General features: G+C 37.5%; 1 protein-coding gene and 1 pseudogene across 1 annotated transcript; one reads left to right on the top strand and one right to left on the bottom strand.

The window, feature by feature from the left end:
• Window positions 1-3872: 3872 nt before the first annotated feature.
• On the bottom strand, window positions 3873-4553 carry LOC136121574 (kinetochore protein Spc25 pseudogene; annotated as a pseudogene).
• Window positions 4554-8277: 3724 nt separating this feature from the next.
• Window positions 8278-25971, top strand: TMEM267 (transmembrane protein 267). The gene is made up of 2 exons (XM_065875452.1): window positions 8278-8589; window positions 25636-25971. Exons 1-2 carry the CDS (start codon window positions 8278-8280, stop codon window positions 25969-25971), a joined length of 648 nt encoding a protein of 215 aa, XP_065731524.1.
• The last annotated feature ends 249 nt before the right edge of the window (window positions 25972-26220 follow it).

Below are 26220 nucleotides of genomic sequence, written 5' to 3'. Positions count from 1 at the left end.
CTATTGAGCATTTCCTATGTCAACAAATATGGGAATAAGTATTTTTTTAATGACTGCATAATTGTATGGAATTTATTTCACTAGCCCTGTATTTTGGACACATAGTTTCTAATTTTTCCTTATTATAAACAATGCTGTGCTGAACATCCATGTGTAACTCTTTGTATTTATCTAATTCGTTTCTTAGGATAATTTCCTAGAATTGGAAATCCTGAGTCAAGTGTTTGCTCATTTATTAATCATTTTTGATACATATTGTCAAATTGTCTGCTAGAAGAGTTATACCAATTTATACAACTGCTAATACTGAGTGATCGTTTCCCCACCACAAACAAATCATTAGCAATCTTTCGTCGATCTTATGTTGAAATCTCATTGTTTTAAATTCAATTGATTACCAATAAAGTTGAAATCTTTTAATAGTTTTCTTTGACTTCCAAATTGCCTTTTCATAGACATTGCCATGTTATTATTGGGATACGTATTTTTTCTTCTTGTTAGTTTTAAAAGCCCTTAGTAAAGTAGGGCTTCTAATCTTTCTCCATCATAAATGTTCAAAATTTCCTCCATTTATTAGTCTTTAATTTTGACATGCAGAAGTCTACATTTTTATATAGTTATGTATATCGGTATTTTTTTTTTTTTTTTTTTTTTTTTTTTGTGGTATGCAGGCCTCTCACTGTTGTGGCCTCTTCCATTGCGGAGCACAGGCTCCGGACGCGCAGGCCCAGCGGCCATGGTTCACAGGCCCAGCCGCTCCGCGGCATGTGGGATCTTCCCGGACCGGGGCACGAACACGTGTCCCCTGCATCGGCAGGCGGACTCTCAACCACTGCACCAGCAGGGAAGCCCCCAACTCCAAGTTTTGAGACCAAAGAAACAAATATGCCAAGAATCTTTTATGACAGCAGCAGATAGGGCAGTATTAGCAACAATGCCAATGATAATATGTGGTGAAGGGTCAGGCAGTGTAAGCTGGGCTCAGGGTCAGAGGGGTCTTCACCACAGGTGTCTGGTGTCATTTTCACTGAGGTGCTTGAGGCAGAGTTTGAAGCCTGGTTCTTGAAACCTGGCAAGTCTGTGATTTCCCAATATCCTTTTAATGGTTTTTGCTTTTACTTAGAGTCCTTTCTCTTCCGTGCACTTAAGAACCCTAACTGACACAGGATCTGAGTGAAATAATTGTTCCTTACCAATTTGGAATTATACATACATTTCCGCCTTCCCCAAACACACACTTGACCTGTCTCAGACTTTGCATTTACCTTTCAGTATTCATATTACAATGCTTTTGCAAGTTTATTGGCATTAACTCTTTCGACTGCCAATCTGAAAATGTTTTGTGAAGTTGCTAAAAGAAAATCCCTTTTATGATTTTGATGAGAGTTACATTAAATTTATAGATTAATTTGAAGAGGATAATACCGTCCATGTTGTCTTCTTCCTCAGTAAAATTGTCTGGCTCTTGTATCAGTAAAGTTCCATCAAAGGAACAGAACTACTTTGCGTGCTAAGGAATAAGAAGTTTAGACCTGCTGTAATCGTGGGGCTCGGAGGGCAGGTGCTGCAGGCCGTTGCCTCTGAGTCTGTTTTTGAACCTGAAGCTGCAGCAAGTCGGGAGGGGAAGGTAGATGTGGATGAGAACAAGGACAGAATGGAACCTGCACTGGCCTCTCACCAAATCCAGTTTTGATGCTGTGGGTGACCTGCAGGAGAGGCTGGCTCTCTTGACCTTGGGGCTGCACATACAGGCCCAGGATTTGGAGAAGCTGAAGGAAGATATGGTGAAGGCTGAAGGAGCTGCAGGCCTAGCTGCTTGCTCATGCCAGCAAGGTGAGCTGACAGATCAGCGGCAAGATGTGCGAGCTCCATGGTGCGTCCAGCACCAACCTTTAGAGTTAAAAAGTGTGGCTGCTGCTTCACTTCTGCCTTCCAAGTCCCATGTACAGTGTCTCCTGTAGCCAGCACTACAAAGAACTATAAAAGGAAGGGGATTCTCGGAAATGTCCTTCCAACTTAGCTGCGTTAACATAGCACAAAGCCACCAGAGCTCTAAACAGCTGATTGATAAAGCACAGTTTTGACATTTTCTTCACATGCATTACCTGTTTAGTTTATTCCTTGATGTTTGAATTTTTATTGCTGTTGTGAACGTTCATTTTCCTGTATTTTCCCCTTATGATTATTGCTGGTATATTAATAATTTATCTTGAATTAGCCGCCTTTTGCAACTTAAATTCTAACAATTCTCAATTTATTCTCTTGGATAGGCAGTCATTTCACTTACAAACTAATATAATTGTTTTCTTCCTGATAAGGTAATGACACATTTTCTCTCTCCCTCCCTCTATCCCTTCCTTGCCTCATTACATTGATTAAAACTGCCAGAACAATATTATAATAGCTGTACTGTTTTGACTTTAAAGGTAATGTTTCTTGGTTTTCATTCATTTTGGTTTCTTGTAACCTAGCAGTTCTTAATGTTTAGTGAACATAAGAATTACCTGGTATTCACACTTGCTAAAAATGGAGATTTCCAGGAACACATGCTACATTTTACTAAATGCCATTTAATCATTTAATAGGCAATACCTGGTGGATAACAGATACAGTGTATGATGATTTTTATTTAATTCATTCAATAAATACTTGTTGAGCATCCACTGTGTGCTAAAAGATAGTGGTGAACAGATAGACAGAGTCTGCTCTCTGAGCTTTTGTTTTCTTTCCTGAAATGTTTACAGAGCATAAACACTTGAAAAGTAAGCAAGTCTTTTGGCTCTAACAGAATTATTTGCACCACCATTTAAGCTTAGTTTCTTCGAGCTAATTAGGTCACTATTTTTCTTTTAAGCAGTTTAAAAGTGATGAATTATATATTGCATTGTGGTCAGAGAATTTGGCCTGAACATTTCCACTTTTTAGATTTTGTTGAAGTTTTTCTTGTGGATGAGTAAATGTGTAATTAAATTTTATAAATGAGCCACAGACATTTGGAAATAATGTGTATTCTATGTAATATACACAGTTTTAGACCTGTATATGAAATAAAATTTGTAATTAAATTATTCAGACTGTCTATATCTTTTTTTTTTTTGCTATTTGACCTAATTCATGTAAGCACGATTTGACATGTAAGCATCTTCTTATCTAACTTTACTATGACTTGAATATTTTATCCCTTTTAGTCCCACTAAGTCTTTTGCCATAAATTGTGATTGACGGTAGTATTACCACAGCTGCTTAATTTTGTTTGTGTTTTCTAGGTATGTATTTTCTCATCTCTTTATTTTCTATATTGCTAAGACTTTTTGTTTGAGATGTTTTCTTATGAACAGTAACTTGGGAGATATTTACTTCTGTTCCGATCTGTCTCTTTATAGAGAAATTTAATACATTCACATATATTATAGTATTTGTGTTTGATGTGTTTGTTTCCTTTTTTACTTTTTTGGTGGGTGGGGGTGGGAGTAAAATTTTCTTCTTCATTTTTTTCCTTTTCTGTTTTGCTATATTGAGCAAGTTTTCTGTATTCCTCTCTTCTTCCCCTAGAAATTTAGAAGTGCTGCTCCTTATTTTTTCCCCAGAAATCATATATAAAAGTGTTATAATTTCTAAGGTAAAAATCTTAAAATTTGCAGTTGTCACATAGGGGCCATAATTTAGTTGTTTAGAACCCTATTGTCATAGTCCTGTTCTCCCGAGCTCTGTAATTGTTGTCCCACAATATTTGGTGTTGATGTTAATCACATTCTCTTTCTTTTGCAGATAACCATTGTTGTTGATGATGATGTGTTTTTTGGACGTGGAAACTCTTAAGGATTTTCTCTATATTTTTATTTTTTTAACGGTTTTTATACACTATTTATACATTAATTATAAACAATAGCAGTAAAAGCTTTCCAAACATTGGCAAGAAAAGCCGAAAAATTGTTGGTCTTCCTTACATTTTCTTGAAATTCTGCTAGGCACTCAAAATGAGGAGCGCTATCTGACACCTCATAGTCCCTTGCTTCATTTAGGCTCAGGGAAAACATAAATAGGCTCTCAGGATGCTTAGGTTCAATATTAGTGAATAGAAACTGCAACTTATCACCATAAATTTTTCGAATTTCTAGTCCCAGTCGACCTGTATACAGGTCTGCAGATTTCTGTAGCCTTTTCAACCTCTCTTCTTTACCTTTGTTAGCAGTGGAAATAGTTTCCCTCTTCCTAGCATATTCTTCCTTAAGGTCCTGGATATCTGCAGTCAGTGCGTCCAGGTCCTGCTTTTTGTCTTTTACTTCAGCAATCAACTTCAACACATTCTCTTTCTTTTCTTGAGTGAGCTTATTCTGCCTGCAGATCTGATTTTGATATTCCAGAGACATCTCAACCATTCGTTCTTCTTCCTTTAATTTCACAGCCAGCTTTTCTGCAAACGCTTTAATGGAATCCTTGTAGGTATCTCTTAGGCCCACCATCTGACAGGAGGTGTCACTGACAGTGCTTTTGAATTTATTCCAAAATTCATTTATGCTTTTATCGAATAGTGCCAGTCCGTCCTCTACCATTGTGTAAGACAATGCGATACCAGCCAACAGCGGGTCTCCAGAATCGGATCCCGCAGCCGCGCCAACTTTCCTATTTCAAAACTCTCTTTATTGTTTGAATTTGTTTTTTCTTTCAATGCCCACCTCTTTGTCCTTTTTTTCTCCCTCAAGCTTTGGGAAAATTCTTTGAAAGTATTTTTACTCACTAATTGTGTTTTTTGAAGCATTCATTTTACTATGCATTGCTTCTATTGACTTTTATTTGGGCCATCAGGTTTTTCATCCCCATAATCTCTTTCTTGTTTTCAGATGCTCCTTTTACATGAAAGGCTGCTACTGTTACTGACAATAAAATGTTTCCCTAAATTTTTAACATCTTTATTGGAGTATAATTGACATGTAATAAACTGTACATATTTAAAATGTGCGATTTGATATGTTTTGATGTGGGTATGAGACTATGAACCGTGAAACTGTTACCACAATCAAGATGATGAACGTATCTGTCCCTCCAGTTTCCTTATGCTCCTTTTTTTTTTTTTTTGCGGTACGTGGGCCTCTCACCGCCGCGGCCTCTCCAGTTACGGAGCGCAGGCTCCAGACACGCAGGCTCAGCGGCCATGGCTCACAGGCCCAGCCGCTCCGCGGCATGTGGGATCTTCCCGGACCGGGGCACGAACCTGTGTCCCCTGCATCGGCAGGTGGACTCTCAACCACTGCGCCACCAGGGAAGCCCTTATGCTCCTTTTGAATCCTTCCTGCCCCTCCGGTCTCCAGGCAACCACTGATCTGCTTTCTGTCACTTAGATTAGTTTGTATTTTCTAGAATTGTATATAAATGGAATCATACTATGTACTCTTTTAAAACAATATTTCTAAATGAAAATTTCAAACATAAAAGGAGTATAACGAACTAAAGTATGTCCATTACCTAAATTTAACAATTATAACATTTTCACATACTTGCTTCAATTATTTACTTTTTAAAAATAGACTTTTTTTTTTATATTAGTTTTAGGTTTACGGGAAAATGGAGCAGAGTAGAAAGTGTTCCCATATATTCCTTCTACCTCTGCACACATTTCTCCCTATTAACTTTTTGCATGAGTGTGGCACATTTGTTACAATTAATGAACCAATATTGATACATTATTATTGACTAAAGTCCACAGTTTACATTAGGGTTCATTCTTTGTGTTATACAGTTCTATGGGTTTTGACTATGTAATCTTTTTTTTTTTTTTTGGTCTGGTTTAGTGTTATTTTAAGATTCATTCATGTTTTTGTATGATTCACATTTTGGTTTCTTTTTATTTCTTTTTTTCCACATTTTGTTTATCCAGTTGGGTTGTTTCCAGCTTGGAGCTAATGTAAATAAAGCTGCTATGAGCATTGATGTGCCCATCTTTGATGTGCAAGTCTTTGTGCAGATGTTTGCTCTCATTTCTCGTAGGTAAATACCTAGGAATAGAATGACTGAGTCATATAGTAGGAGTATGTTCAACTTTTTCAGAAACTGGAAAGTTGTATCATTTTACATTTCCACCAGCAGTGTATGAGAATTCTGGTTGCTCCACATCTTGTCAACATTTGGAATGGTCAGTCTTAAATTTTAGCAGTTCTAATAGTTATGTTTGGAATCTCATTGTGGTTTTAGTTTCCATTTCCCTAATCATGAATGATGTTGAACATATTTCATGAGCTTCTTGACCACCTGTGTATCATCGTTGTAAAGTACCTTTTCAGATCTTTCACCCAACTTTGTATCAGTCTGTTTTTCTGTTATCATGTTTTGAGAATTCTTTGCTCTGTGTACAAATCCTTTATCAAATATGAGATATGCAAATATTTTCTCCCAGTCTGTGTCTTGTCTTTTCATTCTCTTAACATTGTCTTTCAAAGAGCAGAAGTTCTTAACTTTGATGAAATTCAGTATATCAACTTTTTAAAACAGATGGAGCTTTTGATACTGACACTAAGAACTCTTTGTATAACCCAAGGACAAAAATATTCTCCTGTGTTTTCTTCCAGAAGTTTTACAGTTTTGTTTTACTTTTAGGTCTGTGATCCATTTTGAGTTAATTTTTGTATAGGAAGGAAGGTATGGATTGAGGTTCATTATTTTTGCATATGGCTATCCAATTGTTCCAGCACCGTTTGTTGAAAGGAATATCTTTTCTCCATTGACTTTCCTTCACACGTTTGTCAAATAATCAATTGACCATCATGTGTGGATCTATTTGTGATCCCACTCTCTATTCTGTTGCCTTGATATATTTGTCCATCTTCATAACGATACCACATTCTTCATTACTGTAGCTTTGTAATAGACTTGAAATCAGATGGTGTAAGTCCTTCAACTTAGTCTTTTTTAAAGGTGTTTTCCTATCCTAGGTCTTTTGCATTTCCCTATAAATTTTAGAATATATACAATGAGCTATGCATAGTTTTTATTACAAAATGGAGGTTGAATCATTCTCAATAAATCATTTAGTTATTAAGTCTCAGAACTAAATCAAAATAATACAAACACTTCAGGTATCACACAATGTTGATAACTTTAACTAGATAAGTGATTTCAATATTCTATGCCAGGCAAGCACTCAGAATTATAATTGCCTTTTTATGTCAGTTAAGGTTCTTTGGTTAGAGGTAACAGAAAGGAAAAGGGGGCTTATTGGGAAAATCCTGAGGTAGCTCATGGAAGGTGAAAGGTGAGCTGCAGGAACCAGGGCAGCTCTGAGAACCTTAGAGCTTGGACCTGAGGACTTCATGTCCTTATGATTCTTTTTTCCTAGGCTGTCCCATGTAGTGGAGTCCATGGTCTGTAAGAAGAAAAAGAACTTTCCCCATCAGCTCCACTAGGGAAAATTCTGGAAGGGAGTCTGGATTGGCCCAGCTGGGGTCACCTTCATAAGCAGAGTAATCACTACTAATCACTACTATAAAATTATTACTAATTAGTAATTGCTTGTTAATCACTACTATTAATAAGGGATACAGGGAATTCTAATTGGTCAGCTCCAGAGTTTGGGTATTTTGATGAGCAGTTTTCCCAAGGGAAGTGGATGCTGTTATCAGAAAAAGTATGGAAAGCAGTTGCTGGGTACACAGACGCAATGGATCCCCACTACTGTGTAGTACACATTGCTGAAAGAACTATTTGATGACCTCAAAGTAGTAGATTAGTCAGTGGGCTTTCTTAAATTTCCCTTGATACATGCTACCATCTAAACTGTTGTTCCTACAAAGCTAATCTGTTCTCTTTGGGCCACATGGCATATTATGTATAAATGTAAGAAATACCATTTCTTTTAATACAAAAGTTGCTAAGAGAGTATATCGTAAATGTTCTCATCACACTCACACAAAGGTAACCATGTAAAGTCATGAATGTGTTAACTAACCTTATTGTGGTAATCATTTCACAATACACATGTATATCAAATCATCATGTTGTGTAAGATAAACTTACACAGTGCTATGTACCAGTTATATCTCAATAAAGCTGGAAAAAATAAAATGAAATTACTGATAACAGTTAAAGAAAAAAAGAAATACCAGTTTTTACAACTTGGTTTTATACTTGTAAAATTATTCTCGATATTGTTTTGTTTATATAATATAATGGCCGCCCATAATCTTCATTTTCTCTGCTTTCTATTTTAGGGTGACTGGGAATGTAAACAAGAATAAGCTGTTTGTTTCCTGATGGCTTTTAGCATATACTGACATACCATTTGTGATGGCATCCGAGACTGAGAAGACCCATGCTTTACTCCAGTCTTGTAGCACTGAATCTCTTATTTCCAGCCTTGGTCTGGGCATTTTCTGCCTAGTAGCTGACAGACTTCTTCAGTTTTCCATAATTCAACGAAATGACTGGCTTCGTGCACTCTCAGATAATTCAGTACATTGCGTGATTGGCATGTGGTCATGGGCAATAGTCATTGGAATCAAGAAGAAGACTGACATTGGAGAAATCGTCTTAGCTGGATTTTTAGCCTCTGTTATTGATATAGACCACTTTTTTCTAGCTGGATCCCTATCTTTAAAGGTAAGAAACCTATATGTTTAATTTTTCTGGTCTTTCATTTTTTTTAACATCATTTTATTTATCTTCACAGCATCATTCTACTTAGAGCTAGAGAAGATTAGCCTTATTTTAAAACAGGAAAGCCCATTCTTCCAACTTTTTTGAGCACCGAGTACTTCCCTGAGGGCACAGACATGTTGCTGACCACATCATATGACATCACAAAGTGTCGTGGATGTACCCAGAGCAAGGGCTCACTAATTGTACCGAAGGAGTTCCATTCTGGCTTTACAGAGGATGTGTTTAGCCAAGCCTTTTTTTTTTTTTTTAAATTGAAGTATAGTTAATTTACAATGTTGTGTTAATTTCTGCTGTACAGCAAAGTGGTTCAGTTACATGTATATATACATTCTTTTTTTCAAATATTTTTTTCCATTATGGTTTATCATAGGATATTGAATAGAGTTCCCTGTGCTATAAATAGGATATTGTTGTTTATCCATTACCCAAGTCTTGAAGGAAAGATTAGCTAACTGCTTTAAAGTAATGGGGGTCATTCTCAAGGCCATCCTAGTCCTTTTTGTATCAAGCTTCTTTCTTTAGGACCACACTTAAAATTTTCCCCTATTCTTCATGTTTTACAGTTAATATGAAGCTCCTATGTGCTCCATAACAGCTGAATAGCTTTAAGATGATTCCTAGGCCTGGGGAATGACTGTAATGGATTCATTCATTCCTCAAGTCCCTCTTGAGGCCAAGGTGTGCATTTCAGCAGGCTGATCAGGACACAGTCCCTGGTGGAGAAATTGAGGAATTTCATTGAGGCTTTAGGGGTATAGCTTACACAGTGACCTATTAGTATAGCTTATACAGTGACCTATTAGTATTTAAGCCTAAAATGGCAGTTCAGATAATATTTTCTAAGTGTCAACAGATTTACCTACTGTTTGTGTAGTTATGATCTATAAACACATCAGGAAAGAAATACAAACTTGTAGAGCAAGGACTTAAGCTTTGTTCACCACTGGCTAGAACACTGTCTGGCTTACCTAGTAGGTGTTCAGTAAACATGTGTTGAATGAATAAGAAATGATCTTTTGTTCTTCCTAGTATGTGTCAAGTCCCGCACCAGGTACTTCTCAGAGGTTGTCTCACTTATTTAGAAATTTAATCAGTAAGGAATCAGTAATTCCTGATTAAAGACAAATTTTAACTTTTTTTTTTTGCTATAAGTAGAGGCAGCATAACATTGCTGTTTAAGATTGGAATCAGAAGACCAGAGTTTAAATCCTAGTATATGGTCTCAGCAGAGCACTTTTCTTCCTTAAGTCTCAATTTTGTCATCTCTAAAATGTGGATTGTGACGTTACTTGCTTCATAGGGTTGTTGTGAGGATTAAATGAGTATGTTAAGTGACACACCCTGGCAAATAGTTGGTAAAAAGTGTGATTTAGGAAAGCTGCCAAGACGGTGGAGTAGAAAGACCCTGAGCTCACCTCCTCTCATGAGCACACCAAAATCACAACTATCTGCAGAACAACCATCAACGAAAAAGACTGGAACTTACCAGAAAAGATCTTCTACAGCTAAAGACATACAGAAGGAACCACAACAAGGTGGGCAGGACGGGCAGACTCGTGATACAATCAAATCCCATACCCGCTGGGTGGGTGAACCACAAACTGGAGAATAGTTATACTGCAGAGGTTCTCCCCCAGGAGTAAGAGTTCTGAACCCCATGGCAGTCTTCCCAGCCTGGAGGTCTGGCACCAGGAAGACAAGCCCCCAGAGCATTTGGCTTTGATGCCAGCAGGGTTTAATTGCAGGAGCCTCACAAGACTGGGGGAAAGAGACTTCACGCTTAAAGGGTGCACACAAAATCTCATGTGCGCTGGGACCCAGAACAAAAACGTTAATTTGATAGGAGCCTGGGCCAGACCTACTTGCTGGTCTTGGAGAGTCTCCTGGAGAGACGGGGCAGCTATGGCTCAACCTGGAGACATAGACATTGGTGGCAGAGATATTGGGAAATATTCAAATGTGTAAATACTGCTGCTGGGGGCTGCCATCTTAGCTCATTAGTGCCAAAACCTGGCCCCACCCAACAGCCTGTAGGCACCAATGATGCCTCAGGCCAAACAACTAACTGGGTGGGGAATAGCCCCACCAGTTAGCAGAAAGTCTGCCTAAAGATTTCTGACCCAGATACACCGCTAGACATGGCCCTTCCCACCAGAGAGCCAAGACCCACCTCTAGCCACCAGTGGGCAGGCACCAGCCCTTCCCACCAGGAAGCCTATACTAGTCTCTAGACTAGCCTCACCCACGCCAGTAGCAGAAAAATACAGTCCTTCAGCCTGCAGACCAAGCCTGCCAACAGCAAGCCAGACCTGACCCTGAGACAAGCTGGGCCCTGCCCCTGCCCACTAGCATGCCAACGCAATCTTTGGGACACTCCACACACTATACCCAGCTGTGTCAGGAGCTGCCCCCCACCGCCCCGCCAGCCAGTGATACGAAACACGCTTTGGGATCCCTGGGCCCTGCAGTCAGACCAGGAACGAGCTCTGCCTGCCAGTAGTCCAGCACTAACCCCAGGATCTAGCTTCACCTGCCAGTGGGTAGGCAATAGCCCCAGTGTCTTCAGGACCCTGACTCTGCTCAGCAGTAAGCCAACACTAGCTGCAGGGCCCCATGGAGTTCTGCAGCCAGCTGCCTCATGACCAGGCCCCACTAAACAGCAGCCAGCAGCATCCACACAAGACGGGGCCTGGCAACCAACTGGACTAAGAGCCAACCAAGCCTGCCAGGCCACCCACATAGTCAGCCCAACACAAAAGAAGGACCCACACAGCCCTCTTAGGGGGACCCCCTAGACCATATAGCTTGGGTGATGAGAGGGGAGTGCACTGCTGGGATGCATAGGATGTCTCCTACAAAAGGCTACTTCTCCAAAGTTGAGGAATGTAACTAACCTACCACATACACAAAAATGCAAATAGCAACCTATGACAGAATGAAGCAGCAGAGGAATATGTTTCAGACGAAGGAACAAGATAAAAACCCAGAAGAACTAAGTGAAATGGAGTAGGCTATCTACCTGAGAAAGTTCAGAGTAATGATTGTAAAGGTGATCAAAGAACTCAGGAGGAGAATGGATGCACAGAGTGAAAAGTTAGAAGTTTTTAACAAAGAGTTAGAAAATATAAAGAAAAACCAAACAGAAATGAAGAATACAATACTGAAATGAAAAATGCACTAGAAGGGATCAATAGTAGACTAAGTGATACAGAAGAATGGATCAGTGAGCTGAAAGACAGAGTACTTGAAATCACTGCTGCTGAACAGAAAAAAAGAATGAAAAGAAATAAGGCCAGTTTAAGAGACCTCTGGGACAACATCGAATGCACTAATATTCACATTGTAGTGGTCCTGGAAGGGGAAGAGAGAGACAAAGGGCCTGAGAAAATATTGAAGAGATAACAGCTGAAAACTTCCCTAACGTGGGGAAAGAAATAGTTACCCAAGTCCAGGAATTGCAGAGTCCCATGCAGGATTAACCCAAAGAGGAAGACACCAAGACACACTGTAATCAAAATGACAAGAATTAAAGAAAAAGAGAGAATATTAAAAGTAGCAAGGGAAAAGCAACAAATAACATACATGGGAACTCCCGTAAGGCTATCAGCTGATTTTTCAGCAGAAAACTCTGCAGGCCAGAAGGGAGTGGCAGGATATATTTAAAGTGATGAAAGGGGAAAACCTACAACCAAGAACACTCCACCCAGCAAGGCTCTTGTTCAGATTTCAGTGAGAAAGCAAAAGCTTTATAGACAAGCAAAAGCTAAAAGAATTCAGCACCACCAACCCAGCTTTACAACAAATGTTAAAGGAAATTCTCTAGGCCAAAAAGGAAAGTCTGCAACTAGCAACAAGAAAATTATGAAAGGAAAAACTCATGGTAAAGGCAAACCTACAGTAAAGGTGGGAAATCATCCAAACACAAAGCTAGTTAGGGAGGTTAAAAGACAAAAGTAGTAAAAATCATCTGTATCCACAATAAGCAGTTAAGAGATACACAGAACAATTAGATGTAAAATATGACATCAAAAGCAGTAATTGTGAGGGCAGGAGAGGACAAATGCAGGGTATCTAAAATGCATTTGAAATTAAGAGATCAACAACTTAAAACAATCATATATATACATATATATATATATATATATATATAGAGAGAGAGAGAGAGAGAGAGAGAGAGAGAGAGAGACAGACTCTGTTACAAAAACCTCATGGTAATTGCAAACCAAAAATCTCTAATAGATAAACACACAAAAAGAAAAAGGAATCCAGACATAACACCAAAGATAGTCATCAAATCACAAGAAAACAAAAGAAGAAAGGGGGAAAACACATACAAAAACAAATCCAAAACAATTAACAAAATGAGAATAAGAACATACATATAGATAACTACCTTAAATGTAAATGGACTAAATGCTCCAAACAAAAGACATAGAGTGGCTGAATGGATAAGAAAATAAGACCCGTATATATTGTGCCTACAAGTGACTCACTTCAGATCCAGAGACACATACAGACTGAAAGCAAGAGTATAGAAAAGGGTATTCCATGCAAATAGAAATCAAAAGAAAACCAGAATAGCAATACTTAATATCAAACAAAATAGTCATTAAAATAAAGACTGTTACCAGAGACAAAGAAGGACACTACACAATGACCAAGGGATGAATCCAAGAAGAAGATATAACAATTATAAATATATGCACCCAACTTAGAAGCACCCCAATATATAAGGCAAATATAACAGCTACAAAAGGAGAAATCAACAATAACACAATAATAGTAGGGGACCTTAACAACCCACTTACATCAATGGACAAATCATCCAGACAGAAATCAATAAGGAAACACAAGCCTTAAATAACACGTTAGACCAAATGAACTTAATTGATATGTAGAGAGCATTCCATCTGAAAGCAGCAGAATACACATTCTTTTCAAGTTGGAACATTTTCCAGGACAGATCACATGCTAGGCCACAAAACAAGCCTCGGTAAATTTAAGAAAACTGAAATCATATCAAGCATCTTTTCCAACCAAAACACTGTGAGACTAGAAATCAACTACAAGGAAAAAAACTGCATGAAACACAAACATGTGGAGGCTAAACAGTATGCTACTAAACAACAAATGAATCACTGAAGAAATAGAGGAAATCAAACAATACCTAGAAACAAATGATAACAAAAACATGATGAGCCAAAACTTATGGGATGCATTAAAAGCAGTTCTAAGAGGGATGTTTATAGCGATATAAGCTTACCTTCGGAAACAAGAAAAATCTCAAATAAATAACCTAACTTTACACCTAAAGGAACTAGAGAAAGAAGAAAAAACAAAACCAAAGTTAGTAGAAGGAAAGAAATCATAAAGATCAGAGCAGAAATCAATGAAATAGACATGAAGAAAACAATAGAAATGATCAATGAAACTAAAAGCTGGTTCTTTGAAAAGGTAAACAAAATTGATAAACCTTTAGCCACACTCATCAAGAAAAACAGAGAGAGGGCCCAAATCAGTAAAATTAGAAATGAAAAATAAGAAGTTACAACTGACACAACAGAAATACAAAGGATCATAAGAGACTACTATGAGGAACTATATGCAAATAAAATGGACAACCTCTAAGAGATGGACAAATTCTTGGATGGGTACAGTCTCCCAAGACTGAACCAGGAAGAAATAGATAATATGAACAGACCAATTACCAGTACTGAAATTTAATCAGTAATTTTAAAACTCCCAACAAGGGACTTCCCTGGTGGTCCAGTGGGTAAGTCTCCATGCTCCCAATGCAGGGGATCCGGGTTTGATCCCTAGTCAGGGAACTAGATCCCGCATGCATGCCACAACTAAAAGTTCACATGCTGCAACTAAGTCTGCATGCCGCAACTAAGAGTCTGCATGCTGCAACTAAGAAGGCCACATGCCACAACTAAGAAGGCCGCATGCCACAACTAAGAAGCCCAAGCCTGCATGCCACAACTAAAAGATCCCACATGCCGCAACTAAAGATCCTGCATGCTGCAGCGAAGATCCCATGTGCCGCAACTATGACCCGGTGCAGCCTAAATAAATTAATTAATAAATTAAAAAAAAAAAACTCCCAACAAACAAAAGTCCAGGATTAGTTGGCTTCACAGGTTAATTCTACCAAACAAATAGAGAAAAGTTAACACCTATCCTTCTGAAACTGTTCCAAAAAATTGCAGAGGAAAGAATACTTCCAAACTCATTCTATGAGGCCACCATCACCCTGATAACAAAACCAGACACAGATACCACAAAAAAAGAAAATTACAGGCCAGTATCACTGATGAACATAGATGCAAAAATTATCAACAAAATACTAGCAAACTGACTCCAACAATACATTAAAAGGACCATACACCATGATCAAGTGGATTTATCCTAGGGATGCAATGATTTTTCAATATCCACAAATCAATCAATGTGATACACCACATTAAACTGAAAAATAAAAACCATATGATCATCTCAATAGATGCAAAATAAGCTTTTGATAAAATTCTATATATATTATTAAAAAATTCTCCAGAAAGTGGGCATAGAGGGAACATACCTCAACATAATAAAGGCTGTACATGACAAACCCACAGCTAACATCATAGTCAATGCTGAAAAGCTGAAAGCGTTTCCTTTAAGATCAGGAACAAGACAAGGATGTCCACTCTTGCTGCTTTTATTCAACATAGTTTTGGAAATCCTAACCACAGCAATCAGAGAAGAAAAGGAATCCAAATTGGAAAGAAGTAAAGCTGTCAGTGTTTGCAGATGACATGATACTATACATAGAAATTCCTAAACATGCCACCAGAAAACTACTAAAGCTCATCAATGAATTCAGTAAAGTTGCAGGATACAAAATTAATATACAGAAATATATTGCATTTCTATACACTAACAATGAAATATAAAAGAGAAAAAAAGAAACAATTCCATTTACCATCACATCAAAAAGAATAAAATACCTAGGAATAAACCTATCTAAAGAGGCAAAAGACCTGTACTCAGAAAATTATGAGACCCTGATGAAATAAATTGAAGATGACACAAACAGATGGAAAGATATGCCATGTTCTTGGATTACAAAATCAATATTGTTAAAATGACCATACTATCCAAGGCAATCTACAGATTCAATGCAATCCCTATAAAATACCAATGGCATTTTTCATATAACTAGAACAAATCATTTTAAAATTTGTCTGGAAACACAAAAGACCCCGATTAGCCAAGACAGTCTTGAGAAAGAAGAACAGAGCTGGAGGCATCAGGCTCCATGACTTTGGCCTATACTGCAAACTACAGTAATCAAAACAGTATGGTACTGACACAAAAACAAACACATAGATCAATGGAACAGGATAGCAAGCCCAGAAATAAACCCATGCACTTATGCTCAATTAATCTACCACAAAGGAGGCAAGAATATACAAGGGAGAAAAGGCAGTCTTTTCAGTAAGTGGTGCTGAGAAAACTTGACAGCTACATGTGAAAGAATGAAATTAGAACATTTTCTAACACCATATACAAAAATAAACCCAAAATGGATTAAAGACCTAAATATAAGACCAAATACTATAAAACTTGTAGAGGAAAACATAGGCAGAACACTCTTTGACATTAAATCACACCAGTATTTTTTTGGGTCTGTCTCCTAGAGTAGTGGAAATAAAAGCAAAGATAAACAAATTGGACCTAATTAAACTTAAAAGCTTTCATACAGCAAAGGAAATTGTAAACAAAATGAAAAAACAACCTATGGAATAAGAGAAAATATTTGCAAACGATGCAACTGACAAGGGATTAATTTCCAAAATGTACAAATAGCTCACATAGCTCAATATCAAAAAAACAAACAACCCAATCAAAAAATGAGCAGAAGAACTGAATAGACACTTTTCCAAAGAGGAAATGCAGGTGGCCAACAGGCACATGAAAAGATGCTCAACATTGCTAACCATCAGGGAAATGCAAATCAAAACCACAGTGAGATATCACCTCACACCTGTTAGAATATCATGAAAAAGATTACGAATAACAAATGTTGGTGATGATGTGGAGAAAAGGGAACCCTCGTACACTGTTGGTAAGAATGTAAATTGTGTAGCCACTATGGAGAACAGTATGAAGTTTCCATTAAAAACTAAAAATAGAGCTACCACATGATCCTGCAATCCCACTCCTGGGCGTATATCCAGAAAAGATGAAAACTCTAATTTGAAAAGATATATGCACCTCAGTGTTCATAGTAGCAGTATTTACAATAGCCGAGACATGGAAGCAACCTAAATGTCCATTGACAGAAGAATGGGTAAAGAAGATGTGGTGTATGTATGTGTGTGTGTGTGTGTGTGTGTGTGTGTGTATACACACACACAATGGAATATGTCATTTGCAGCAGTATGGATGGACCTAGAGATTATCATGCTAAGTGAAGTCAGACAGAGAAAGGCAAATATATGACATCACTTATATGTGGAATCTTAAAAAAACGATATGGTCTTATTTACAAAACAGAAATTGACTCACAGACATAGAAAACCAACTTATGGTTATCCAAGGGGAAAGGTGGGGGAGGAAGGGATAAATAAGGAGTTTGGGATTAACAGATACACACTACTATATAGAAAATATTGAATAGATAGAAAACAAAGACATACTGTAGAGCACAGGGAACTATATTCAATATCTTGTAATAACCTATAATGGAAAATAATCTGAAAATGAATAAATATATGTGTATAACTGAATCACTTTCCTGTATACCTGAAGCTAACACAACATTGTAAATCAACTGTACTTCAATTAGAAACAAAAACAAAAAAGGAAAAGTGTAATTTATAAATGCATTCATCTAGAATTTAAGTATTTCTATTGTAATTCTTAAAAAACATTTAGGCTGTATACTGTATTTATTCCCTGATTCATTGATAAGCAGTAGTGTTAAGAATATGAGCCATAGAGTCAGGCAGATCCAGTATTAGATTCCAACTCTGCCACTTGATAACTGCACACTGTGGGGAAGTTACTTAGTCTCTCTAAGTCCCAGTTTCCTCCTCTATAAAATAATCCCTAACTCATAGGGCTATTTCTAGGATTAAATGAGATACTGTACATAAAGTATAGCATACTGCATGTATTGATCCTTATATTTTAACATCTTTATTGGAGTATAATTGCTTTACAATGTTGTGTTTCTGTTGTATTACAAAATGAATCAGCTATATGTATACACATATCCCCATATCCCCTCCCTCTTGCGTCTCCCTCCCACCGTCCCTATCCCACCCCTCTAGGTGGTCACAAAGCACCGTGCTGATCTCCCTGTGCTATGCAGCTGCTTCCCACTAGCTATCTATTTTACATTTCATAGTGTATATATGTCAATGCCACTCACTCACTTCGTCCCAGCCTACTATTCCCTGTCCCCGTGTCCTCAAGTCCATTCTCTATGTCTGCATCTTTATTCCTGTCCTGCCCCAGGGTTCTTCAGAACTTTTTTTTTTTAGATTCAAAATATATGTGTTAGCATACGGTATTTGTTTTTCTTTTTCTGACTTACCTCACTCTGTATGACAAACTCTAGGTCCATCCACCCCACTACAAATAACTGAATTTCATTTCTTTTTATGGTTGAGTAATATTCCATTGTATATATATGCCACATCTTCTTTATCCATTCATCTGTTGATGGACACTTAGGTTGCTTCCATGTCCTGGTGATTGTAAATAGTGATGCAATGAACATTGTGGTACTGTCTTTTTTGAATTATGGTTTTCTCAGGGTATATGCCCAGTAATGGGATTGCTGGGTCGTATGGTGGTTCTATTTTTAGTTTTTAAAGGAACCTCCGTACTATTCTCCATAGTGATTGTATCAATTTACATTCCCACCAACAGTGCAAGAGGGTTCCATTTTCTCCACACCCTCTCCAGCATTTATTTTTGTAGATTTTCTGATGATGGCCATTCTGATTGGTGTGAAGTGATACCTCATTGTAGTTTTGATTTGCATTTCTCTAATAATTAGTGCTGTTGAGCAGCTTTTCATGTGCCTCTTGGCCATCTGTGTGTCTTCTTTGGAGAAATGTCTATTTAGGTGTTCTGCCCATTTTTGATTGGTTTTGTTTTTTTTAATATTGAGCTGCACGAGCTGTTTATATATTTTGGAGATTAATCCTTTTTCCGTTGATTCGTTTGCAAATATTTTCTCCCATCTGAGGGTTCTCTTTTTCCCTTGTTTGTAGTTTCCTTTGCTTTGCAAAAGCTTTTAAGTTTCATTAGGTCCCATTTGTTTATTTTTGTTTTTATTTCCATTGCTCTAGGAGATGGATAAAAAAATATCCTGCTGTGATTTATGTCAGAGTGTTCTCCCTATGTTTTCCTCTAAGAGTTTCATAGTGTCCAGTCTTATATTTAGGTCTCTAATCCATTTTGAGTTATTTTTGTGGGTGGTGTTAGGGAGTGTCCTAATTTCATTGTTTTACATGTAGCTGTCCAGTTTTCCCAGCACCACTTATTGAAGAGACTGTCTTTTCTCCATTGTATATCCTTGCCTCCTTTGTCATACATTAGTTAACCATAGGTGTGTGGGTTTATCTCTGGGCTTTCTATCCTATTCCATTGATCTATATTTCTGTTTTTGTGCCAGTACCATACTGTCTTGATTACTGTAGCTTTGTAGTATAGTCTGAAGTCAGGGAGTCTGATTCCTCCAGCTCTGTTTTTTCTTCCCTCAAGACTGCTTTGGCTATTTGGTGTTTTTTGTGTCTCCAAAGAAATTTTAAGATTTTTTTTTCTAGATCTGTAAAATATGCCATTGGTAACTTGATAGGGATTGCATTGGATCTGTAGATTGCTTTGGATAGTATAGTCATTTTCACAATATTGATTTTTCCAATCCAAGAACATGGTATATCTCTCCATCTGTTTGTGTCATCTTTGATTTCTTTCATCAGTGTCTTATAGTTTTCTGAGTACAGGTCTTTTACCTCCTTAGGTAGGTTTATTCCTAGGTATTTTATTCTTTTTGTTGCAATGGTGAATGGGATTGTTTCCTTAATTTCTCTTTCTGATCCTTCATTGTTAATGTACAGGAATACAAGAGATTTCTGTGCATTAATTTTGTAGCCTGCAACTTTACCAGATTCATTGATTAGCTCTAGTAGTTTTCTGGTGACATCTTTAGGATTCTCTATGTATAGTATCATGTCATCTGCAAACAGTGACAGTTTTACTTCTTCTCTTCCAATTTGTATTCCTTTTATTTCTTTTTCTTCGCTGATTGCCGTGGCTAGGACTTCCAAAACTATGTTGGATAATAGTGACAAGAGTGGACATCCTTGCCTTGTTCCTGATCTTAGAGGAAATGTTTTCAGTTTTTTTCCATTGAGAATGATGTTTGCTGTGCGTTTGTCATATATGGCCTTTATTATGTTGAGGTAGGTTCCCTCTATGCCCACTTTCTGGAGGGTTTTTATCATAAATGGGTGTTGAATTTTGTCAAAAGCTTTTTCTGCATCTATTGAGATGATCATATGGTTTTTATCCTTCAGTTTGTTAATATGGTGTATCACATTGATTGATTTGCGTATATTGAAGAATCCTTGCATTCCTGGGATAAACCCTACTTGACCATGGTGTATGATCCTTTTAATGTGTTGTTGGATTCTGTTTGCTAGTATTCTGTTGAGGATTTTTGCATCTATATTCATCAGTGATATTGGTCTGTAATTTGTGTGTGTGTGTGTGTGGTACACGGGCCTCTCACTGTTGTGGCCTCTCCCATTGCGGAACACAGGTTCCGGACGCACAGGCTCAGCGGCCACGGCTCATGGGCCTAGCCGCTCTGCAGCATGTGGGATCTTCCCAGATCGGGGCATGAACCCATGTCCCCTGCAACGGCAGGCGGACTCTCAACCACTGCGCCACCAGGAAAGCCCTGTAATTTTCTTTTTTTGTAATATCTTTTTCTGGTTTTGGTATCAGGGTGATGGTGGCCTCATAGAATGAGTTTGGGAGTGTTCCTTTCTCTGCAATTTTTTGGAAGGCTTGAGAAGGATGGGTGTTAGCTCTTCTCTAAATGTTTGATAGAATTCACCTGTGAAGCCATCTGGTCCTGAACTGTTGTTTGTTGGAAGATTTTTAATCACGGTTTCAATTTCATTACTTGTGATTGATCTGTTCATATTTTCTATTTTTCCCTGGTTCAGTCTTAGAAGGTTTTACCTTTCTAAGGATTTGTCCATTTCTTCCAGGTTGTCCATTTTATTGGCATAGAGTTGCTTGTAGTAGACTCTTATGCTGCTTTGTATTTCTGCAGTGTCTTTTGTAACTTCTCCTCTTTCATTTCTAATTTTATTGATTTGAGTCCTCTCCCTCTTTTTCTTGATGAGTCTGGGTAACAGTTTATCAATTTTGTTTATCTTCTCAAAGAACCAGCTTTTAGTTTTATTTATCTTTGTTATTGTTTTCTTTGTTTCTAGTTCATTTCTTTTATTTATTTATTTATTTATTTACTTATGCATGCCTGTGTTGGGTCTTCGTTGCTGTGCAGGCTTTCTCTAGTTGTGGTGAGTGGGGGCTACTCTTCATTGCGGTCTGCGGGCTTCTCATTGTTGTGGCTTCTCTTGTTGCAGAGCACAGGCTCTAGGCACGCAGGCTTCAGTAGTTCTGGCACGTGGGCTCAGTACTTGTGGCTTGTGGGCTCTAGAGCTCAGGCTCCATAGTTGTGGTGCCTGGGCTTAGTTGCTCCGTGGCATGTGGGATCTTCCCGGGCCAGGGCTTGAACCCGTGTACCCTGCCTTGGCAGGTGGATTCTTGACCACTGCGCCACCAGGTAAGGCCTATTTGTTTCTGCTCTGATCTTTATGATTTCTTTCCTTCTACTAACTTTGGGTTTTGTTTGTTCTTCTTTCTCTAGTTCCTTTAGGTGTAAGGTTAGATTGTTTAGCTGAGATTTTTCTTGTTTCTTGAGGTCGGCTTGTATTGGCATAAACTTACCTCTTAGAACTGCTTTTGCTGCACCCCATAGGTTTTGGATCATCGTGTTTTCATTGTCATTTGTCTCTACGTATTTTTTTATTTCCTCTTTGATTTCTTCAGTGATCTCTTTGTTAGTTAGTTATGTATTGTTTAGCCTCCATATGTTTGTGTTTTTTACGTTTTTTCCCCTGTAATTGATTTCTAATCTCATAGCATTGTGGTCAGAAAGATGCTTGATATGATTTCAATTTTCTTAAATATACTGAGGCTTGATTTGTGACCCAAGATGTGATCAGTCCTGGAGAATGTTCTGTGTGCACTTGAGAAGAAAGTGTAATCTGCTGTTTTGGGGTGGAATGTCCTATAAATATCAATTAAATCTATCTGGTCTATTGTATCATTTAAAGCTTGTGTTTCCTTATTAATTTTCTGTCTGGATGATCTGTCCATTGATGTAAGTTAGATGTTGAAGTCCCCCACTATTATTGTGTTACTGTCGATTTCCTCTTTTATAGCTGTTAGTAGTTGCCTTATGTGTTGAGGAGCTCCTATGTTGGGTGCATACATATTTATAATTGTTATATCTTCTTCTTGGATTGATCCCTTGATCATATGTAGTGTCCTTCCTTGTCTCTTGTAACATCCTTTATTTTAAAGTCTATTTTGTCTGATGTGAGTATTGCTACTCCAGCTTTCTTTTGATTTCTATTTGCATGGAATATCTTTTTCCCTCCCCTCACTTTCAGTTTGTATGTGTCCCTAGGTCTGAAGTGGGCCTCTTTTAGACAGCATATATATGGGTCTTGTTTTTGTATCCATTCAGCGAGCCTGTGTCTTTTGGCTGGAGCATTTAATCCATTTACGTTTAAGGTAATTATCGATATGTATGTTCCTTTTACCATTTTCTTAATTGTCATGGGTTTGTTTTTGTAGGTCATTTTCTTATCTTGTGCTTCCCACTTAGAGAAGTTCCTTTAGCATTTGTTGTAGAGCTGGTTTGGTGGTGCTGAATTCTCTTAGCTCTTGCTTGTCTGTAAAGATTTTGATTTCTCTGTCAAATCTTAATGAGATCCTTGCCAGTTAGAGTAATCTTGGTTGTAGGTTCTTCCCTTTCATCACTTTAACTATATTGTGCCACTCCCTTCTGGCTTGTAGAGTTTCTGCTGAGAAATCAGCTGTTAACCTTATGGGAGTTCCCTTGTATGTTGTCATTTTTCCCTCGTTGCTTTTAATAATTTTTCTTTAATTTTTGTCAATTTGATTACTATGTGTCTCAGCATGTTTCTCCTTGGGTTTATATTCCCTGGGACTCTCTGTGCTTCCTGGACTTGGGTGGCTATTTCCTTTCCCATGTTAGGGAAGTTTTCGGCAATAATCTCTTCAAATATTTTCTTGGGTCCTTTCTCTCTCTCTTCTCCTTCTGGGACCCCTATAATGTGAATATTGTTGAATTTAATGTTGTCCCAGAGGTCTCTTAGGCTGTCTTCATTTCTTTTCATTCTTATTTTCTTTATTCTGTTCCACGGCCGTGAATTCTACCATTCTGTCTTCCAGGTCACTTATCCGTTCTTCTCCCTGTTATGCTGCTATTGATTCCTCCTAGTATATCTTTCACTTCAGTTATTGTATTGTTCATCTCTGTTTGTTTTTAATTCTTCTAGGTGTTTATTCTTTAATTCTTCTAGGTCTTTGTTAAACATTTCTTGCATCCTCTCAATCTTTGCCTCCATTCTTTGTCCAAGGTCCTGGATTATCTTCAGTGTCATTATTCTGAATTCTTTTTCTGGGAGGTTGCCTATCTCCACATCATTTAGTTGTTTTTCTGCAGTTTCATCTTGTTCCTTCATCTGGTACATAGTCCTCTCCCTTTTCATTTTGTCTATCTTTCTGTGAATGTGGCTTTCCTTCCACAGGCGGCAAAATTGTAGTTCTCCTTGCTTCTGCTGTCTGCCCTCTGATGGATGATGCTATCTAAGAGGCTTGTGCAAGCTTCCTGATGGGAGGGACTGGTGATGGGTAGCTATTTCTGTTTTTAAGATATCTATTTTTACTTGTATAATTTTATGGTATGTCTTTGTTTTATTATCTATGAATGAAAAATTTGCATGAATATTTTAGAAATTAGGCAAGCAACAGAAACTTCTTGTTTCTTCCTTAGCAACTATTAATATAAATAGACTTCACAAATGAAATTGTGAATAGTCAGTATCCCTCCACACATCCAGAGCACAACTGCTAATCATCTCAACATGAGGCTATTGCTCTCCTCCAAGTACTGATTACTGTAGCCCATCCTGCCCCCCATCCCATGCTGCTATTGAGGAGCATGATATATTGTGGGTATATAACTTAAAAACAAAGGTGGAGGCTAAAATGGCATAATACAGAAGTGTTATGTGTTCTGACAATGTAAAAATAAAACAACTAAAAATGTGGAGGAGTAGGGAGAGGGAATTAGGAATGTAAAATAAATAAACTCTTTGATGTTCAGCGGGTAGGTGGGGATTAAAGAATACTGGTTTAAGGAGTGGCTTTACAAGATACCCAGTTTAAGGTTGGTCTGATTTGACAGTGTTGCAAGGTACAGTCTCTTTAATGGATGATTTTTTTTTTTAATGTGGTGGGAAGGTTGTGTCCTCTATTTTTTAAAAAATAGGAACCTGACTTTTGCCTTTACTACTTCTTTTTTCCCTTTACCACCCAAGTCTCCAAAGGCTACCTCTCCCTTCCTTTGTACCATCTTCTCCTGGAAAACTAATGCTTTTCAGAGCCTTGAATCATGGCCACTTTTAAGTCCTTTCTGTGTAGTTAGTGCTCTTATGTACCAGAACCCCACACTTGGGTTGAACTTTCTCTTTCTAGTGGTAACTTTAGATCAATCTTAGATTTCCCGTCATCTTTCTTCAATGCAGGTTTTTTTGGCTTGAGGGGAGAGTGTGAGAGAGTGCTCACTGACTTGGTGTTTAATACTTTAGAGTAATTGAAGTTTGGGCATTCTCTGACTTCTGGCTATGCTAAGTGGGGCTTGGTATAGTTTTATTTGTCATTGTTCTGTAGTGTTTTTGAAGATGTGTGGGGAGATTCCAAATCAGGCAATCTTCTCTATCTTCAGCTTTATTTTTATTAGAAATTATCTAGTTGGAAATTAGCCTTTAGAATGTGTGAGAATGAAACCTTACTCATGGATCATTCAGGTGTTAAGCCTGAAATTTTCACTTGTTTAGATATTGATTACATTTTTACAATGGTTTAGAAATGCTATTGGTTTATTTAACTCAACTTTCAAATACTTGTTTAAAATAATATACTGCCTCTAAATGTTGTTATAAATAAATTCTGAAAGTATTCAAGGCTAATATAAATGGTTACAACAAAAATACTCATCTTTTATGCATTTATTAATTGAAGAATGGGGCGGGGGAGGGACAAGAGAGGGGAAGGAGATTAAGAGGTACAGACTATTAGGTATAAAATAATTAAGATACAAGGATGTAACGTACAGCACAGGGAATATAACCAGTATTTTATAATAACGTTAAATGGAGTATAATCAATAAAAATATATGTTGTACACCTGAAACTAATGTAACATTATATATCAACTATACTTCAATTTTAAAAAGTTTAATTGAAGAATATTTTATTCAGTTGTGAGACTTTTTCAATGCTCTTAGAGGTCCCAGACAATTCTTTAAAACTCCAAATTTACACTAACCATACATTTAGGATATAAATTGTTTGTATTGTGACTTTTCTAAGTAAATAATAGGAAGCTTTTAAAAATTAATCACATGTTCCTGAGATTGTGATTTCATTTTTAGTGCAAAGTGTTTTTGGAGGAGGTGGCATAGAAAATGTTTCCTTTGCATTTCCATAGCCTGCAGGAAAACAGATGGTTACAATATTAGGAAGCAGCTATAAAACTTTGTTTGCCAAGAAGGAAATGATACTAGCTACCGCGCTTTCCCTGTGCAGGCTGCTATTACTCTTCCGCGAAGACCTTTCCTTCACTGTTCTACTGTGATACCCGCTGTGGTTCTGACCCTGAAGTTTACGATGCACCTTTTCAAGCTCAAAGATTCATGGTGCTTTCTTCCCTGGATGTTATTTATATCCTGGACCTCACACCATGTTCGAGATGGAATTCGCCATGGCTTGTGGATATGCCCATTTGGAGAAACTTCTCCTTTGCCATTTTGGCTTTATGTAATAATCACATCATCTTTACCTCACATCTGTTCATTTGTTATGTATTTCACAGGGACGAGCCAAGTGATGTCTTCAAAACATGGAAATTATATTGATGTCTGAGATAACCATATGGCCGTCTTAAAGAACCAATGGTTGAGATAATGACAGCCAACATTAAAGTGAATTTTAAAAACATGTTAGGTACTTATATTAATTATAAGATGTATAATGAATGCTAACGTTTCTTTATTTCATATATTTTGATCCTGACTGAAGTTTAATTTGCCAAGTGCTTTAGTGAGTTGTGATTACTGGCAGAAACTGCTTTTGTGCACTTATGTTATAATATTCTTAAAAGACAGTAACATT

This window comes from Phocoena phocoena, chromosome 3 (assembly GCF_963924675.1).
Source record: "Phocoena phocoena chromosome 3, mPhoPho1.1, whole genome shotgun sequence".
Lineage (NCBI taxonomy): Eukaryota > Metazoa > Chordata > Mammalia > Artiodactyla > Phocoenidae > Phocoena > Phocoena phocoena.
Note: the sequence above shows the minus strand (reverse complement) of the source record. Positions and strands in the feature narration are given on the sequence as shown.